This window comes from Mesoplodon mirus (assembly GCF_964341445.2).
Source record: "Mesoplodon mirus genome assembly, chromosome: 8".
NCBI classification, from domain to species: domain Eukaryota; kingdom Metazoa; phylum Chordata; class Mammalia; order Artiodactyla; family Ziphiidae; genus Mesoplodon; species Mesoplodon mirus.
Genome location: NC_138984.1, coordinates 93,886,505 through 93,907,742, shown reverse-complemented (window position 1 = coordinate 93,907,742; position 21,238 = coordinate 93,886,505). Strand labels below are relative to the sequence as shown.

General features: G+C 35.7%; 1 protein-coding gene across 1 annotated transcript in view; it reads left to right on the top strand.

Annotated features, from left to right (window-relative positions):
- Positions 1-21,238, top strand: part of LOC309809758 (pre-mRNA-splicing factor CWC22 homolog) — a 57,319-nt gene that overhangs the window by 17,278 nt on the left and 18,803 nt on the right. Inside the window, exons 2-8 of the mRNA XM_082631173.1 lie at positions 5,724-5,863; positions 10,535-10,602; positions 11,944-12,054; positions 14,626-14,865; positions 18,834-18,962; positions 20,504-20,672; positions 21,057-21,110. Of these exons, the coding sequence (XP_082487299.1) occupies positions 5,837-5,863; positions 10,535-10,602; positions 11,944-12,054; positions 14,626-14,865; positions 18,834-18,962; positions 20,504-20,672; positions 21,057-21,110 (798 nt within the window). The 5' untranslated portion in view covers positions 5,724-5,836. The remainder of the gene's footprint in view (positions 1-5,723; positions 5,864-10,534; positions 10,603-11,943; positions 12,055-14,625; positions 14,866-18,833; positions 18,963-20,503; positions 20,673-21,056; positions 21,111-21,238) is intronic.

The following is a 21,238-nucleotide window of genomic DNA, read 5'->3' as shown; positions in this document are numbered from 1 at the left end:
TGAGGTTCCTAATGGACGATTCAGTTCCTGAGGCTCATTCATAGAGGAGTGGGTGTAAGGAATGAGCAAAAACTATTAATTTATATAACAACATTATTAGAGGAGAGTGGAATCCTTTATTGAGGTATAATACAGTATCGTCCTGGGAGTAAGAACAGATTATGGATAGTAAGGACATTGACAGTTCTCTAGGCTTTTAATTTTTACATAAAGTATGTTCCAGATCTCACCAATTAATAAGCCTATTTAAGCCTACAGGCAAAATAAAATTCATAGAATTTATTTCAGTCTATGTATATGAATTTTTTTTAACTTGAGAAGTACATAATCATTGAAATTTATTGTTATCAGATACATATCTCATATATATAGGAAGGCTGAACTCAATGCACGTTTTTGTTTGTTTGTTTGTTTGTTTGTTTGTTTTGCGGTACTTGGGCTTCTCACTGCTGTGGCCTCTCCCTTTGCGGAGCACAGGCTCCGGACGCGCAGGCTCAGCGGCCATGGCTCACGGGCCCAGCCGCTCTGCAGCATGTGGGATCTTCCCGGACTGGGGCACGAACCCGTGTCCCCTGCATCGGCAGGCAGACTCTCAACCACTGCGCCACCAGGGAAGCCCTCAATGCAGGTTTTTTTCCTCTCTCAATTTTTCATGTTTTGTTTTCATTTTAAGGATAATAAAAGTGTTTTATGAACATATTTCATCATCTGGATGACTGCATTTCTGTGCTTAAATTTGTGTTTGTGATCATGTTATAGTAGATAGTGTTACTTTAATTATCATGGCTGATTTTTTTTTTTTTATAGGGCTGCATTGGGTCTTCATTGCTGCGCGCCGGCTTTCTCTAGTTGTGGCGAGCAGGGGCTACTCTACGTTGCGGTGCACGGGCTTCTCATTGCAGTGGCTTCTCTTGTTGCGGAGCATGGGCTCTAGGCACGCAGGCTCAGTAGTTGTGGCTCGTGGTCTCCAGAGCGCAGGCTCAGTAGTTGTGGCACACGGGCTTAGTTGCTCTGAGGCATGTGGGATCTTCCCAGAACAGGGATCGAACGCATGTCCCCTGCGTTGGCAGGCAGATTCTTAACCACTGCGCCACCAGGGAAGTCCCATGGCTGATATCTTAAGCTTCAGAAAACTTGCGCTGTGGCCGTCAGTGCATTATGAGTGAGAATTTTCTCCCTATAAATTGTGCCCAGAATTTCTCAGATTTAAAAGCACTGATACTGGTTTTTTTTTTACACGCATGTATGTGCTTCTTACCAGTGAGTTAAGGATTAATATTTGGAATTGATGTTTCCCTTTCCAAATGATTTATGACTAAGTTCTTCATTATAAAGTAGGTAAGCTGTGGAGTCTCTATATTTTACCTTAAGTGGCTCGTGGTTTAAGACAAATTGAGAACCAGTTTCTCATCCAGAATTGGAAAGCTGAGCAGTCTTGAGGAAGAGTTGAATGTTGGAATTACCTTGGGGATGCTTTCATAAAACCAGCGTGCCTAGGTATTCCCCCCACCCCACATATGTATCTTCTGCTGTGGTAAGTCAGGTGGGCCCCAATAGATGTACACATAATTTTCTGATCTTGCAAGTTTTCTTATTTCAAATTATTTTTAACATAGTGACTTAGGGATCTGGTTTTACAATATTAAGTAATGATCTGAAACTGGCATGTGTGAAAAAAGCCGAACCAGCCACTTTGCTTTATTAGTAGCTTAGTGCTTTGCTTACCGTTATAGATTTACTTTTTATAAGCAGAACATAAGCTCCATGTGGGCAGGGTATTTTGTTATGGTTGTTCATTGCTCTCTACCCAGTTCCTAGACAAATGCCTGGCAAAATAATACAAGTGCAATAAATGTTTGTTGTTGTCGAACAAGTATATGTATAAATAATACTAGGTGATAAGGATATGCTAGACTATAACAATTGTGCTAGTAGAAGTAAAAAACAAAAATACCATTGCCTTTGAGCAAAAGTTAGTTGAGTAAAATTTTGAGTTTTATAGCTCTATACATTTATAGCCATAAAAACAGGATCTTTGAAAAGAATCATGTGATTTGTGTATGGCACATACACATTGTGTAAGTCATCTTGAGGCAACTGGGACATAAAATCCATCCAAGACAAGGTGCCTTCAGGGTTGTATCACCTGAGGTGAGGGAGGAGTAGCTTCTGTTTTTTAATTAGAAATGTTTGTGCATTAATATTTGATATAATTAATAGAGTTAGATTTAGGTTTGCCATCTTATTTTATTTCATTTTGTCCCCTTTGTTTTTTGTTCTTCTTTTCCTTCTCTCCTGCCTTTATAAGTTAAATATTTTTTTTAATTCCATTTTAATTTGTCTGTAGAGTTTTTAGCTATATTTATTTATGTTATTTTTTTGGTCATTGCTCTAGAGAACACACTGTATAGCCTTAACTTTTCACAGGCCTCTTAGAGTTCATATTGTTCTGCTTCAGAAAAAAAGACATAAACCTTGCCTCATGTAGATCCATTTTAGTCCATATATATCCCATCTGCATACACTATGCCCTCTCAAGACATTGTAGTTTTTGCTTTAAAACAAACCTGTGTATTTTAGATAAAGGAAAAAGTTGTCATTTATATTTCTCGAGAGAGTTACCATTTCCAGTGTTATTCATTCCTTTTTGAAAATCCAGACTTCCATCTCATATCATTTCCGATAAGCCTGAGGAGCTTCCTTTAGCATTTCTTATAGTTCAGGTCTGCTGGAGATACATTCTCTTAGTTTCTCTTCGTTGTTTTTGTTTTCTTTGTTCAATCAGTAAATGTCTTTATTTCATCTTAAGATTATTTTTGCTGGAATTCTAGGTTAATTCAGTTTCTTACTCTTTCAGCACTTTAAAAATTATTCTGCTGTCTTCTGGTCTCCTTAGTTCCTGATAAGAAGTCATCAATAATTTGAATTATTTCCTTTTACATAATGTGTTGTTTTTTTCCTCTTGCTGCTTTCAGGATTTTCTCTTTATCTTTGATTTTCAGCAACATTGTTTCACACATACATCAAACAGGCCAAAAATAAATAAATAGCAACTTCATAGATGGAAAAAAGGAAAAAAAAGAAACCTTTTATCTTTGGCCTTTTTAACCATCTCATACAAACCAACTTCTTACAGTACAGCTAAGTACATACACAAAAAGGTTACTGGAATGCTCGGAATAAGATTTTTTGTTGTGGTGTTTTTGGTTTTTTTTTACAAGGTTTTTTTTCTCCTTTGAGATTATAATGAACATGGTCACACCACAAGTAAAGTCAGAAGTAGGACAGAGAACGCTCTGAAGCCTGGTTTGGTCATCCGAGATCATTAAAAATGGCTGACCCCTAACAATATGTACAAAAATATAAAATGTAAATAAAAAATACAAACAAATTTTCCTTTTTAAGTACTTTAAGAAAAAAGTCAGGGCCTTGGAAGTTTTGGTTCTTTTTTCTCCCCTGTTGCAAATTCGCATTGTGGTTGACTACTGACTACCATATATGACTGTGTGTAAGTGTGGTTTTCTTTATGTGTATCCTGCCGGGGATTCTCCAAGCTTTGTGAATCTGTAAATTTGTGCCTTTCATTAAATTTGGGGAAATTTTGGCTGTAATTTCCTTAAATATTTTTTCTATCCCATTCTTTCTCTCTTTCCTTCTTGGACTTTAATTACACATGCACTAGGCCTTCTGATAATTGTCCTACATGTCCCTGATACTGTTTATTAAAACATTTTATCTGTTCTTTAGATTGGATAATTTCTTTTTTTTTTTTTTTTTTTTTTTCCGGTATGCGGGCCTCTCACTGTTGTGGCCTCTCCCGTTGCGGAGCACAGGCTCCGGATGCGCAGGCCCAGCGGCCATGGCTCACGGGCCCAGCTGCTCCGCGGCATATGGGATCCTCCCAGACCGGGGCACGAACCCGTATCCCCTGCATCGGCAGGCGGACTCTCAACCACTGCGCCACCAGGGAGGCCCTGGATAATTTCTAAATGATCTTACATCAAGCTTACTGGCTTTCCTTTATCTCCATTTTGAATTTTTTGCTTCATATGTTTTTCAGTTCTAGGATTTCAGTTTGGTTCATTTTTTGTTTTGGGTTTTCTTTTTTTCTTCTTCTTCTTCTTCTTCCTGAAATTTTCTATATTTTTATTCCTTGCAAGCATGTTTTCCTTTGCACTTTTGAGTATGCTTTAAAAACCTCGTACACTAGTTTCAGCATTTGGGTTGGTGTCTCAGTGTTGGATTCCTTTGATTGTCTTTTTTCTTAAGATTGGGCCACAGTTTTCTGATAAGTTGAGTTAGTTTTTAATTGTATCCTGGACATTTTACTATTATGTTAAGGCTTTAGATTCTGGTGCATTCCTCTGAGGAGTGGTGACCCTTCAGGCAATTAATTTGATTAGGCTTAAATTGCAAATTCTGTCTCTTAAGCAGTTGTTCACATCTCAGTTCAGTCCTGTGATCCTGAGTAGGACACTATTTAGTACATGTATTCGTTCAGCAGTGGTCAGAGATTTGGGAGAGTATATCTAGCCCGTTGGGCTTCCTTTCTTTGGCTCTCTCCACTTTGGGAGCCACTGAGCAATGATGTGCTTTAGATTGCAGTTATATTTTATAGATTGACAAGTTAATCTGCTGTATATTATTTTTACTAACCTCGATAGCATGCTAACCTTTGTAATGGAAACTTTTCTTGACTTAGTGATTTGTGTACATCCCCATCTGCATTAAATGATAGCAACTCTGTATCACTTTATAGTATCCAGATTATTTGTGTTTGTGGTCCAGTGAAAAGAATACTTAATTGGGTGTCCTTAAGCTAGGTTTCTAGTCTGCCACTAGGTTGTTTTATAGCTTAGGACATTATTATAGCTTACGACATTGAAGTGATTTACCTGACCATCAGTGTTCTTATCCTTAAAAAGAAGGAATTGGACCAGATAATCTATAACATCCTTTCTCACTTTCAAGTTAGAAATTTTCTTAATTGTATTTGGTTATTTTGGTACTGAGCACAGTTTTTTCTCTATCTTCTCTACTTCTTTTAATTTTTAAATTTTTTTCTATTTCATTTTACTTTCGTGATTTCATTACCTTACACCATACCATAAACTATAAACTATTTAGATATGCAATTCCAATAAAATACTTGAATGGCAGTTGTGTGTGAACATAACTATCAGTTCAGCATTTTTCAAAATTACTAAATTTTACTTAATAGATGGCTACTGAAAGACATTTTATTGTAACGGTTAACATTGATGAGTAGGTTTATTGTGACCAAATATTAGTTCTCATATGTGCATGTATCTGAGGCCCTGTGCCTTTGATAGATCATTATTAAGACTTGATTATTCTGATTTAGCACCTTATATTTCCATGTGGTGTATATTTCTGAATGATCATTACTACAAGAACACTGGCTATTTCATTCTTAGTTTAAATCGAAACTTTGGAAGTTTGTATTAGAATACTTATGTTGTTTAATAAGCCTTTGTTATTATTGCTCTTTTGTTCAGAGTCTTTTCTACTAATACATGTTTTTTATACATTGTTATATGGAACTATTTAAAGAGTTTTTGAACTTACATTTAATTATTGATTATATCTTTGCTTATTAAGAAAAATAAGGCAATCAAATGTCCATTGTGTGGAAATAATATGTTGTTATTTTACACACATTTTATAAGTGTTAACAAAGGTTTCTTTGGCATATTTTATAGGTGTCATTTGCAGATAGTAAATCTAAGCTGTCAAGGAGTTCATACCATTCGGTACTTGTTATTTGGACCAGCTTAAGGAGTCTTTGACATATCAGATCAACTGGCAACAGAAAATGAAAAGTAGCGTGGCACAAATAAAGGTAAGTGTTTGAAACTTATAATAAAGAACATAAACTTCTAGTCAGTTATCTACCCTTTAAACAAAAATGCATTTGTATAATTAGGACATTAGAACCAGACAGTAGAATTGCATCATACGCACATTTAACTTAACACAATTTCAAATGTGGATACTTGGCCAGATGTGCAAGTGGGCAGTTGAGAGAACATACGGGGCGGGGGGGTGAATCAAGAAAGTGCATGTGAGTGAGCACATGCAAAATAAAAATAAACAGCAGGAAATTCCACCATTCTTCCCAAAGAGCATTCTTTCCTGCGTGAGCATGAAATGGAAGATGAGTATCTTCTTCCGCAGTTGGTCACAGTTCCTACATGTCTGTCTACAAGTGAACCTCTTGTTGCATATTGCATATGCATAAATGAGCTCCTTATTCTGTGTTGTACTTTACTTTAGACATTATACATTCATCTATTCAGCAGATATTCACTGAATTCTTACTATGTCCCAGTGATTATTCTAAGCACTTTGGGTAAAATGGTGAATAAAACAGGAATCCTTGGTCCTGCGGGGTTTGCATTCTAGTGGGGGAGAAAGAAAAATCATAAACTTAATACGTAAGTGAATTATATAGTATATTAGAGTGTTAAATGCTAGACTTGCGCTGTGGAGAAAAGAAGTAGGGTAAGGTTGATGAGTAGCGTTGGAATGATGTAATTTTTCATAGGGAGGGCCCAGTGAAAAGGGGCCTTTTTGAGCACACACTTGAAGGAGATGAGGGAGTTAGCCACATAGATATCTGGGAGAAGAGTGTGCCAAGCAGAGGGAACAACAGAGGCAAAGGTGAAGAGTCTAGTGTGGCTGGAGCAGGTTCTGAGAAAAGTAGAATAGTAGAGGAGGTCAGAGCAGTCACAGGAACCAGTAACTCCACCTGCTTCAGAACTGTTCCTCTGCCTGTGAGCGGACTTGGCAGGAGAGCAAACCACTCTACTTCCTTTTCTTTTCAGCTGCACAGATCTGCTAGCCAATCTGTGTAGTCCACAGATCTGTTGATACAAGCAGGCACATCACTTCCTGGGTCTTGGAGCCAGTAAAGGGAAAGATGGATTTTTATTTGATTGTAAAGACCGGCACTTGTCCCCTGCCCTCCTCCACCACCTCTGCACCCCTAAACCTACTTTAAAGAGTGTGAGTAGGTGGGAGCTCCTTAACAGCAGGCACCAGGTACCAGGCCTGGGGTGTGGTAAATGCTTAATAAACTGAATTGATGTGCTTACAGGCCGAGGCAGGCTCTGCTGCCATCTCTTTGAACTTCTTTTGAGTGTGAGAAGACACTCTCTAGCCTCCCTCCTAGGTAGACCTCCAGGCTGTGCTTGCATAGCTCCTTTGGCAGGGGGCTCACTGTCCCTGAAGCTGGCCCCATCTGTCAGTAGATACTTTCATATAGTGTTCTGAAATGTGCCTCTTTGGCACTTGTACTGATTGGTCCAATGACAGTTAATTAAACAATTAACTGTGGGCCGAGTAGGTGGCAGACTCTGTGTTAGGAGCTGGGGACATAAGGAGAAAGGAGACCTTGTGGGGAACTGGCTCTTGACTGAGCCGTGTTAGGTAAGAGCACAGAGATTTAGACTCTGTACCATTTACACGAAAGGAGAAGTGTTTAGTCTTTCTCAGGATCCTTGTCCTGTTTCTCTTAGACTGTGCTTCTCCACGTTTCCCTCTTGTGGACCTCTGGGGCATTCCCCCCGCTTAGGAAGGGATGTCCTCAATCAGCAAGCCCTTCACACTTAGTGGCTCAGCCCTCCAGCCAGTTCTCAGTTTAGTTTGTCTCCTTCTCTCCATCTTGTTGGCTATAAGCAGGTCCACTAGCTGGTTTGGGCCCATTCTTACCTCAGGTGAAGCTCAGATCCTCTCTTGATATTCTGAGACCTCATCTGAAAGGTTCAGGAGGCTTTAGCTGAGGATCCCTTATTTTTCTATTGAGCCTTCCCGTAGCTTCCTTCGCCAGCTGGAAGCAAGCTCCCTAACTCTTCCAGCCCCTCCTCCCTCTGGCTCTTGAAGACTTGTTCCCTGAGCCTAATGGATGCTCAGAGCCTCTGAACACAGGCTGTCTGCTCCACTCACCTCCTCATATTGCTCTCTGTACATCGTCAGAGACTACAGGTGACTGCACTGTGTACCATATTTGCTTCGCTTAATGAACAATGTAAAGAATTTTTAAAGGTAATTTCAACAATATGTTACTTTCAACTACTGCTCTTAGAATCTAAACTCTATGATAAGGGAAATAGGGAAATTAGGTTAGTATTATTTGGATCACACTTCGAAATTATTTTGCACTTAGTAAAACCTACCGAAGCCCAGTTCAGTTTCCCCTTTACTCACTGTCATCCTCAGTACTCTGTACCACAGTGCTTGTTCCTACTCAAGATCTCCTGTTAGCACTGACTAGTGTGCCAGTCATTTGTTAACTTGATCATATTTACAAAATCCTGATTCACGATCTCAGTATTTTGGGTTTCTCCCTCTTACCCACAACAGATATTGTGTAGACATGTTAAAAATCATTAGCACAGAATTGAGGCCTGCTCCCTAATGTAGTCAAAATAATTGTCATGCCTTGTAAAAGAAAAAGTAGACAGTGCAGTTTTATTGTTCTTTCTCTCTCCCCTCCCTTCCCTCCTTCCCCGTCTTCTCCCCCTTCTCTGTCTCTCTCTGATGTGTTTAATCGCAGAAATCTTTACAACCATCTCTCTCCCAGAAGATCTTAAGTTCCTTGAAGGTTTTTCCTATCTTTTGTATCCCCCAGAGTGTCTAGACAGGAAGGGCTGTGTCTTATAATAAATAAGTAACTATTGTGTTTACTGTTACCAAGAATTGAATGAATCTGTGCTCTATATTTGGTTTAGGATCTAGATGTCAAGTGTTATGGAAACCTATATCATATATATTGAACAGTTCTATTTAATTTAATGCTGCCCAGTGAAATAATTTTTAAAAGTTATACACATTGGAAACAGGATTTTAAGATGTTTGCATTCAGTGTGAAATACAGCCAGACTGGCTACTTTAAATTATAAATTTGATCACATGTTTATTCACCAACATGATTAGTCTAATTAGTGTATGCTATTCAAAAAATTCAATACTTAAGAAGATTGTATTGGCAGTTTACTTGTGATAATGTTATACTTGCACTGCTGGTAATTAGATAGTCGTAACATAAGAGGAAGTTGGAGCTTGTTTACATTTCTTTGCAGTATAATTTTCAATTTTTAAATGTATTTTTTTCCCATTAAGGAGGGAAGCATGTAGGTATGTGGAACAAGTGACTCATTATTTGAATTATTTTTTCTTAGATTTCAAGATTAAGATCCTTTGAAAACATACTGTTTTTCCGTTCTTACAGTTCAGTTAATTAAAGTTACTTTAATTCTTAAAAATAAGCTTGTCAATATGAATGTTTTTATACCAGTGGCTTAAAATATTTACCTATTTATATAGATAAATATTTTGGCTTCTTAACTATATTTGGACTTTTAAATTAGGATATGTTCTTAAACTGGATGGTTCATATCTCTGTCTCAGTGTGACATATCTTCAGTCTCATGTTACATTGAAGTTACTTATTTGTATGTCTGTTATTTTTCAAAGGATGTGGCTTAGGAGCTGTATTTTACAAGTCATATTTTTTAAATCCTTACAGCCTACCATATTGCCATACATGCCATATCAGACACTCAAATATTGTTTGCTGAAAACAAAAATGAATTTTCATAAATACATTAGAGTCAGTTTCTTCTAGCTATTTATTTTATCCAGATTTAGTAACCTGGACTAATGTTGTGATTTCTGGAAGCTAATGGAGATAAGAAAGTAAGTGCAGTGTTATAAAAGACTTGGGCTTAACTACAGAAGTGAGCTCTTGCTAGAAAATCTCTGGCCCTTGGTCATGTTTTTCACCAAAGGAAAGCTTTGGTCTTGTTTTTCACCAGGAAAGGCCTTTATAAAAATGACGTTCTAGGGGCTTCCCTGGTGGCACAGTGGTTAAGAATCCGCCTGCCAATGCAGGGGACACGGGTTCGAGCCCTGGTCCTCGAAGATCCCACCTGCCATGGAGCAACTAAGCCCGTGTGCCACAACTACTGAGCCTGCATTCTAGAGCCTGTGAGCCACAACTACTGAAGCCCGCACACCTTGAGCCTGTGCTCCGCAGCAAGAGAAGCCACCACAGTGAGAAGCCTGCACACCGCAGCAGAGTAGCCCCCGCTCGCCGCAACTAGTGAAAAGCCCACGCATAGCAATGAAGACCCAACGCAGCCAAAAATAAATAAATAAAATTAGTTAATTTTAAAAAATGATGTTCTGTAAATCTATATCTTATTACATAGGAATAAAATATTAACTAAGTGGCATCAAAATTAGAGAATTTTCTTCTACGTTGAGTTTTTTTGTTAAAAACAGTATTTGATCTATAGTGAAAACCACAAACATTTACCTTGGATGACCTGAAAATTTTGTTTTATCTTATATACTATTTAGGTAATACAAATTATTCCAATGGTTAAAAAAATATTTTGAAATAATTTTTTAAAGCACTTCCTACTTTCCAAGATACATTTGTCATTGTCTATATGTTTTTTAACAGAATTTTTAAATGCCCCCTCCCCCTCTTTTGTTCCTTTGAAAGCATTCTTCTAGTCATGACAGAAGGGAGAACTATAATTCATATCAGAGGACCTCCTCTCCAGAAGACAGGTAAACAGTTTTATGTGTTCCAAATACCATTTAAATTTTTTATAATGAGTTTAAGAAATTATCTAGCTCTTAGATTTCTAATTTTAGGGTAAACAACTTCTTTTTGATGGTTTTACAGGCAATATTATTGAGTGAGCTTGAGAACAGATCATCCTTGAATGGCTGTTCTAGGAATTTCTAGTAAATAATTCTAGATTTTATGAAATTTTTTAGGTGAAAGGGAATAATTTTAATATCTCAGATTCTAAATAGAATGAAAGTTTATAAAATGGAAAGATGAGTTGAAATCACATTATTTTGAAGTGCTTTTACTGTTAATACTATCCTTTATATTTACATAGCTCTTTATATAAGTTTTCAAAATGTTTTTATATATATCTTACCATAATTATGTTAAGATCAAAGATCCAGAAATATTACCGTTAATGTTCATCATGCATTCATAGTGGGACTTTAGTTATTTCACTTAGTAAGCTATAACCATTAAAAATAACTTACGAAAGGAGAAGCATCCTCTAAACTTGGTTTCATTTGTCTAATTTCTTATTCCCTATGTACTTTGTTCATATTCCACTCTGCTGTCTCTCAAAACCTTTGCTTTATGGGCATCACGTTAATCACTGTGGTATGCATCTATGATCACCTCCTCCCTATATATATGTTTTTTTAAATCTCTCTACAGACATACACACATGTATGTGTGTGTGTATAAATTAATTGTAGATATGTATATAAAACATGGATTATGTTACTGTGTCTATTTATCGTGTGTGTATGTATTTAACTTAAGGTTCTCTGATTTTATTACTTCTAAGATTCAAATAGCAGATTTATACTGTCTATCCGTGTTTGCTAATAATTTCAATCCATTCTCACAGATATCTAATAATATAATTTCAAGAATAGCAGCTGATAAAAATAGTCTTTCGGAGAAGAGTTAAACTGGTCTTTATGGAGGCCAAACAATGACACTAATGTCATTTGTTCAGTACTTTGGTAAAATGAGCCGACTCAGCAAAAGGAATCATTTGGAGGATAGCCTTTTTCATGTTAAACTATATAAGATATGCAGATATATATCTTTTACTAAGTACAGTACGAATCAGGGTGTCAAGTTTGGTTAAGTGAATTCCAGGAGTTGTTTTGTTGCACACCAGCTGAAAGCTTTTATAATCATGACTATATGAATAGGTGTCAACAAAATAAGCTGTTTGTTAAAATCCACTTGATAAGACTTTGTTCAGTCATAGAGTTATGTTGCCATTACCAATATATGACTTTCCTAAGTATAACATCATTATTTTCAACTTAAAACTTTGGTTTTCTTCTTTTATGTGTTAGATACACGGAACAAGAAAGATCCCCTCGGGATAGAGATTACTTTGATTACAGCAGGTCAGACTACGAGCATTCAAGAAGAGGACGTTCTTATGATGATAGCATGGAGTCACGGTTAGTATTGGATATTTTAACTATAGAAACATATATTTGTTTAAATTTTCTTTATGCTTAATAATAATCGCAGCTAGCATTAAATGGATGTTTTTAGGTGCCAGGCTTTCTAACAAAGACTTAATGTGAATTAACTCCTAATTGCAGTAAATATATGTCTGTTATAGATGAAGAAAATGAGACTTAGAGAAGTTAAGTCATTTGTTTGTGTTTTAGAAGTGTATCAGTGGCAAGTCCTGGTCTGACTAGAGCCAAAGCTTTTATTCATACTGTACTACATGAGGAATTGGCTTATGTGAGTTTTTGAGATTGTTTACTGAATGAAAGCCATTTATATTATATGACATAGAGTGATCTTAATTTACTTTCCTACATAATGGCAGAGGGACATTGAGAATGAAGTTACCAGTCTGCAGTTTTTATCTAAGTGTAAATTATTCTTACTTGAGTCTTGAAGAACTTGATTTCCCACCTTATTAGTCATCCAGTTTCAAAAACTTGCCTACCATGTTTTATTGTTCACCTAGTTCTATATCCTTTTTGATGTCTCTCTCACTTTATCCACTCCATGACTACTGAGACTATAACCCACTAGAATTTTGATCAGATTTCTCCACAGTTTGGAGTAGATAAATAATATCTCCAGTTTGGAGATATCAAATACATTATTTGATACCTGCAGCCAAAATTACCTTCTCACTAACTTCCTAATATGTAACCAATCCTTAAATGTCAGATTAACCTCAAAAGCCAGGTTCATCTGCTGTTATCCTAATGACACCTTAATAAGAGCAGCTACTACCACCATAATTGGTGAGCTAGGCATTCCTATACCTTCTCAAATACTGTCAAAACTCTTACACACTAGGTACTATATCTCACAATTTAACATGTAAGGAATTGGGGTCTGAACTGATTAACTAACCTGAGGTTGCCATTACCCATCTAGTAGATGATGAAACTGAGATTTGAGCTCAGTTCTGGCTCCAAAGCGCATGTTTTTTTCCATATGCCCTAACTGTATTACTTCACTCTAACTTTGTTTGGTCCACTGTATGTATATAAAGTCTCACTTGATCACACAGTCACACTGTGAAGTAAGCAGGTTGTGTATTATGTAGAATATAAAGGTTGTAGTACAAAAACACTTGAAGAGAAACACTTCTGTTTAGACTCAGAAGAATATTACTTCTGCACTCTAAAGGAACAAACACTATAATCATGTAAGGACATGATTTTACCAGCCAGTGAGCAGTCTTACCTGGCATTTCTCAGAAGAATCATAACCAGTGTCAGTAAATCCCTTCTGTTGCAATTCTCTTGGAACATTTTATATCTGCAGTAAGAAGCAACTCAATTACAAATCTCTGGCTAGATTTCAGAGCACCTGCCTTTGACTAATTGGGGTTTCTCTTTGGAACCACTTTTTTCCCCCACTGTTCACATTGTCTTAGTAGGTACAGACTCTGCCTTCATGGGGCAATCACTCAGGTCTCTTTATACTTCAGTTTTAAAGAGTTCATCCACAGCTGCCTGGGTAGGTGACTGCTTCTGTCTCTCCATTTATTAAGACATATTATCTCAAATATACCCTCTAGATTTAGCTAAAGTCTATTGAGTGGTTTCCTGGTAATGCAGTGATAATATGAAACTTGTTTTTATTTATTGTATTCATATAACTCATGGTTGCACAAAGCATGAGCAGAATAATCTGAGTTTCCAGGCAGTATAAGTAAAAATCAGCCAAGTGGACAAACTCTTCTCTGGGGAAAGATAGCAAAAAGCAAGGCAAAGCATTATTTCTTGCTCATTCTTGATAGTTTGGGAACATTAAATACCCTAATCATTTTAAAAGTGCTAACTTAAAAAAGGATAGTCACCTGCATTAGTAGGGAAAAGTTATTGTGCTAGAAAATGGTTTATTTTTTCACAGTGTCTCAACCAGAAGCCTCTGATATTTTGAGATTTATAATAAATTACAAGTTCTATCAAGAAACAGTTCAAATGTTACAGTTTATTATAACATTCTTACTCCTAAATTGCCATTATTGGAGATAAACTCTGGTTTCTCCTTTACACAACTTATCATGTACATCACAGGCCAATTTGTCATCTTAAAACACTATTTTCATGTCATTCTTCCACTCAGAAACTAATATTAAAGATTCCTCATCAGTTCCAGGATAAACAACTTAAAGTCTTTGCTTGTCTTTCAAGATTTCATAGTCTGACTTGAACTTATCTTTCCAACTACTGTTATATATGATTCGTTATTGTTTCTACTTATTCTGGCCCGAATACCCTCGCTCAGCTTTTCAGTAGTTATTCTGTCTTCTACTAGTTGCAGAATGCCATCCTCCATTCCCCCTCCCACCTTCCTACCTTGCCCCTAATGTAAATCCTGTTAAGCCTTGATGACCTGGTTTGTTACATTTTCTCTGTGAGGCACTTCCTTAACCACTTTTCCTTGTCTGAACTTGTGTCCCCCAAATAGTCTCATTCATTTGGTATGCAGTTCATTTAAGAATGTAATTTGTATTGTCTTTTCTCCATTAAAAAAATATATTACAGAAGTAGAGACCGAGAAAAACGCAGAGAAAGAGATGTGGATCGGAAAAGGTCCCGGAAATCTCCATCTCCTGGGAGAAGAAGCCCAGAACCATTGGTAACCCAGAGTTCCTCTGCTCAGGATGAACCTACTGCAAAGAAGAAGAAAGAGGAGCTGGATCCTCTTCTTACTCGCACTGGTGGAGCATATATTCCTCCTGCAAAGCTTAGGATGATGCAAGAACAGATTACAGATAAAAACAGGCATGTCAATATCACTAAGTATACAAGGCAGTGATACCCTCATTTAAAAAAAATCATCTGTGCTCTAATTAACCTTGGCTGCTGAGAATTTGCATGAGTCCACAATGATAGAGACCTCAAATTAGACTTCTTTCCTTCCTACCTTCAGAAGCTCCACTGGAGCTCTGCTTACTATTTTCCCTGACATTAGCTCATAAGCTCTTTATTTTTTGCATGAATGAATGGAAAAGTTTGAGGAAAGATCGCTTATCTTTTTTTCTTTCCTGTTTTCAAGCTGTTCCTTTTGTAGTTGCATGCATGCCTATTAGTAGTGTCCATTTTTCGTCAATAATCAAGAGTAATATTGATGTTTCAGAACTAAAATAGATCCTTCCAGTTGTACCAAACCAGGAGTTGGCAAACTTTTCCATAAAAGGCCAGATAATATCAATAAGTATTTTAGGCTTTGTGTATAAGGCCATATAGTAAATATTTTAGGCTTTGTGCATTATTCTATCTGTTATAGCTACTCCCCTTCGCCATTGTAGTGAATACAGTCATAGATAAAATATGTAAACAAATGAGAATGGCTTTGTTCCAGTAAAGCTCTATTTGCAAAAACCAGGCTGTAGGCTAAATTTGGCTCGTGGGTGTAGTTTGCCAACCCCTGTACTAACCTCTGAAACAGTTGACAGTTTTCTCTTTTCCCTCCTTTTCTTAGACCATAACATCTTAGACTATAGTTTTTTGCTACACTAAGGCAAACAATCAAAATTCATATGTGACCATTCACCCTTTAAGTACCTTTTCTTCCCTTTGCAAAATAATTGGGATAAAGAGGAGCTATGTAGGAAAGTGCAGCTAAGTTTTCAAGGTCCTTTTCTCTAGTGGAATGAGATAACCAGGAAAACTGTGGTCCAAGATTGAAGTGATCACTCAATTGCCAGGTAGTCAGGAAAAAGATTGGGATAGAAGATAGGTATGCTTTAAGAAAAACAGATTCCAGGTGAGTCAAGAAAGTCTTCCCACATCTTTCTTGGGTATTTTCATGGCAACTTGAAAGTACTTGAGAACCTTATATAAATGAAATCTAAATTTGTTGCAAGAATTAGCTTGAAGTAGAAATGTCATTTATATAAAATAAAGTATAAATATAAGTTAAAAAAATTTGTGAGCTAGAAGGGAGACATTTAAATGACATTAAATTTAAAACTACTAAGTAAGTTTTTCTCTCTGTGTCATATTCTGGCACTTGGTAGTGATGCCTGGAGTGGTGTGTTGAGAAGGGATTGGGAAATGCTTTCTGTGGTTTGTGGGAGCTTCATGATCATGTCGGAATTCTGCTCTTACTGGAGGCAGTAGTGGCGGCATTAGTGAGAAGTGTTTACTGTCTCCAGTCCAGTCCAAAGCAATCCTAATTGTAAAAGACCGGGTACATTGTTGTTAATCCCCAAGTCTGGCTTCCTTATAAAGTGGGCAGAGAAGAGTCCACAGTATATGCAATTTTAAACAGAATCTTGGAAGATAATTTTATATACAGTTGAACTCTGCTTATAGGCTATAAAAGGGACAGGAGAAGTAGAAGTGTAGTCTTTGCTTTCAGTAGATACTAAATCAGGTTAAGTGTAGGTTTCCTAATTAAGAAATACAAGTGTACTTGATTATCATCTGTTGACCAAAGTTTAATAGGAGAGTTTGTGATTATGTATCAGCAATATCTTATTGATCAGGCTAATTGTTAAGCCATAGATCTTATTACTCTAGACAGCAGCATACTAAACGGTTGGGGTTAGGGGGCCGGAGGAGTCTTCCACCTTGGATGCAGGCAGTAAAGGAGTCTGTAATTTATAGAGAATTTAGAAACAGTAATGAAATTAACTGCAAGTCAGTCTGCTTTTTATCTTCAGTGTCTGCTGAGGACAATGTCAGTGATAAAATACTCTTCCTCACCACCCCTCCTTGGTATACCTGGTATACCACTCCAGAACAGGGATTCTTTCTTTTTTTTTCTTTTCCTTTTTTTTTTTTCATTGAAGTATGGTTGATTAAATATAAATTGTTAGTTTCAGGTATACAGCAAAGTGATTCAGTTATATATATTTTTTTTCAGATTATTCTCCATTATGTATTACAAGTTATTGAATATAGTTCCCTGTGCTATACAGTAAATCCTTGTTGTTTATCTCTTTAGTATACAGTAGTGTGTATCTGTTAATCCCATAATCCTAATTTATCTGTTTCCCGCCTTCCCTTTGGTAACCATAAGTGTGTTTTCTATGTCTGTGAATCTGTTTCTGTTTTGTAGATAAGTTTATTTGCATTATTTTTTAGATTCCATGTATAAGTGGTATCATAATATTATGATACTATGATAATAATATCTTATTTGTCCTTCTCAGTCTGACTTACTTCACTTAGTATAATAATCTCTGGGTCCATCCATGTTGCTGCGAATGGCAATGTTTCATTCTTTTTTATGGCTGAGTAATATTCCATGGTATAGATATACTACATCTTTTTTATACATTCATCTGTGGATGGACACTTAGGTTGCTTCCATGTCTTGACTATTGTAGATAGTGCTGCTATGAACATTGGGGTGCATGTATCTTTTCGAATTAGAGTTTTCATCTTTTCTGTATATATGTCCAGGAATGGGATTGCTGGATCATGTGGTAACTTCATTTTTAGTTTTTTAAGGAACCTCCATACTGTTCTCCATAGTGGCTGTACCAGTTTACATTCCCATCAACAGTGTAGGAGGGTTCAGAACAGGGATTCTTAACCTACAAACTTTCAAGAGGTCCATGGATAGAATTCAGACAGTCCATGAATGTGAATGGGAAGAAAATTACATCTTTTAAAATTGATCTAATTTAGCATTTCTTTCTATCAGGAATGTAGGCAACAGACCATAGTATTAATAGACTATTTGTTGCAAATACCTCAAAATACTGTTTATGCTACTTGCGAATTAAAGAAGTTACCATGCCTACCACCATTTCTTGTTATTAATGTGTTAAGAAGCACATAGAATACTATATCAAACTTCTGTTCTTTTCATGCTTTGAAAACTCTGTTTCAATATGATTGGTATCCTTTGTAATACTATGTATTTATTATATATATTATTCTAAGAAGTTCATTACCTTCACCAGACTGCCAGAGAAGTATAAGGAAAAAGAAAAGTTAAGATTTTCTTCAGTTGAAATCATATTCCACAGAGAAATAATTAAAAAACCATAGAATTTTAGAGCTTTGAAAGACCTTAGATATTACCAAGTTCATTGTAAAGAAACCCAGTTAGACTAAATAATTTACCTAAGCTGTAAGTTAAAACACAGTGTAGCCATATAAGATTCAGCTGATAAACCTGTGGGTACTGCCTAATATAGAGATGTTCTTTAAGGTACTTGGAACAGTCTTTCAGCCCCATGATTTCGTATGACTCTCCCTTTTTCTGTAATTAATACTATTTCTTTATGGTTTTAAAACACTTAATTTTGTTTTCTTGTCATGCTTTTGAGAAGGGACATAATAATAATTTCTTTTTCATGGCTTATATTTAGGTATTTCATATTGTAATTTAAAACAAATAGTTGCTTTTATTTTAAAACATTTCCTTTGAAGACAAGTTTAAGTAAATTGTTATAATGTAAAATAAGCATGTACTGAATCTAATAAATATTATACATGTGCAATATTCATGGACATAGGAACAAAACGTTACCCTTACATATCCTTGTATTACTTTATTATATTATTAAAAGGAATTAGTCTGTACCTGAGTATCACATGTACAGAGAGTAAAATATGGTTTAGGATATAATCTGTGTATCCACATGGTCATATATTTTACTGCACTTTGGGATCACTTTGTGAAAATGTTGAAAGTAAAGGAACACTAAGTATTTTTTATGTTATTATAACCTCCTGGTCTTGTAATTGTTGAGTAAGTTTTCCTCTTTATTAAAATCAATTCTTTTTAGCTTAGCATACCAGAGGATGAGCTGGGAAGCCCTAAAGAAGTCCATCAATGGTCTGATCAACAAAGTCAACATTTCCAATATTGGTATTATTATTCAAGAACTTCTTCAAGAAAATATAGTTAGAGGAAGGTAAGCATCAGCTATTTTATTTGTAGTATTTCATAGCACTTTTTCAAAGGAACATAATATCTACATGAATAATAATCATTGATTTATTATGCTACTTCATTTCAAAGGAAGTTTCAAGGAATATTTAAAATGCAGTTCCTATAAAAATGTAAGCTACTAACAGATAACTTATACTCCACTGTTAGAGATTATGTGGAATTTTTACTTTTTGAGAAGCTTTGATGATTTTTACATAATGATTTTTACACATATATTTGTTTACTGAATACTTCCAATAATTTTAAACTCATGAGGAATAATAAACATTTAATTTTTTTATATATACGTAAAGTGCTACCTCAGACCAGTTTAATTTCTAATGAAAGCAAAGTGGGAGTGTGAACGAAATGAGAAAGATTAGTAATAAATTTTAGGAAAGCAGAAGGGAATAACAACCATTTTCTGTGTGGTTTTTAAGTAGTTGTGATATTTTAAAGGGTCAGGAAATAGACATATTCTATATTATTTTAAAATCTGAAGGCTGTTTTCCCATGTCATTTCATAGGACCTTGATTCATCATCTCAAAACACTGGTGATATAAAGTAAGGTGTAGCAGGTTGTGGGAGTTAGTAAGGTAACCAGGAGGCAGCCACTGTCCTCCGAGGTAGGGAAGAGCTCTCACATTTTACTCAGAAAGAACAGACTCAGAGAAGGGTAGATTAAGATCTTACAGTTTATAAGCTGAATTCTCTTTTCTCATTTTCTACTCTAGTGATTCAGATGTCATACCTAAACCTGATAACTATAAAGACATTGTTTTTGTGCCTTTTGACAATCCAATAATTAATTATTTGTCATTACATTTCTAAAAATAACTCTTCATTTAGCCCACTTTGTATCTCTCCTCTTATCAAATATATGTAGAAACATGCCCATTTCAAAATGAGTTAGAAGGTAGAACCTTTTATTTTCCTGTCCTTGTTTTAGCGTTATTTTTGCAGTGCTTTGATTATGTCTTTATCCCTCTTAGGAGAATTCCATATTTCCACTTTTATTTTCAAGAACAATAGACTTACACCTATCTTTAAAGATGGAAACCACCCGGATTTGTCTTTAATCCCAGAATTAACTTATATGAATGATGGGCCCATAGTGGAAATTTTACTTTAAGTTCAGTACTTTTGAAGCAGGTTTTTTCTCCCTTCATTTTTTTGATAAACTTAAGCAAATTAATACAAGAAGTTAAAAACTCAAATTCATGATTAGGTGTAATGAACAGGAGCTGGAAAAGATAAATTATACTTAGAAAAGTTTTTGAAAAAAATATTGTATTAAATCTATTTTATGTATGTACAAATTGAAAATTGTTTCCTCAAAACAAGTTTTTATTTATTAGTAAGACGAACTCTTCCCCTAGATAAGAGCGGTGAAAATTTAGTCCTGACTTAGCTTTTAAGATGATTTACAGAGGAGTAGTATAGCTGGATTTTAACTGAGTTTTTTTTCCTTCTAATTAAACTGGTGATTATTATTGACTCCCTTTCTTTTCTCTTTTAATCAGAGGCCTGCTATCCAGATCTGTTTTGCAAGCACAGAGTGCTTCTCCAATCTTCACCCATGTTTATGCAGCATTAGTGGCAATTATCAACTCAAAATTTCCACAAATTGGAGAATTAATCCTCAAAAGGTTAATTCTTAATTTTCGAAAAGGCTATCGGAGAAATGATAAGGTATATATAATGGACTTGTAAGTAGAATGCTACACATGGCAGACTAATAAACCAGTATCAACTGTAGTGAGCAATGTTGATTTCTATGTAGGAATTCTTTTTAAAATTGAATGTTTCATGAGAACTTTTTTCTAGTAAATATTCCTGGCCTCTGATAATGAGCAGCAAAAATGATGGCTGTTAACTGTGGAATTATAACTGTTGATCCAGAAATGGTATTTTTTCATATGTATTAGTTTTTATTTTATAATTTTCTTACAAGTTAAAATTACCTTGCGTGTTACATATTTTAAGGAGAGTATGTAAGTGAACTGTAGACTCTGTAGATAAATGAAAATTGGTTTTAATTTATAGATTAACTTTGTCCCTACTTTCTCTTTTCAGCCACTTTGTCTGACAGCTTCAAAATTTGTGGCACATCTTATTAACCAAAATGTGGTAAGTAATTAGTTTCAAAATTTGGTTCCATTCAGCGGCATTAGATCACAGGCTTGATGCCACTTCAGTGACATCTTTGTTTTGATTTATAGTCCTTTGAAAAAGTATTTTGAATATTTTAATTTTAG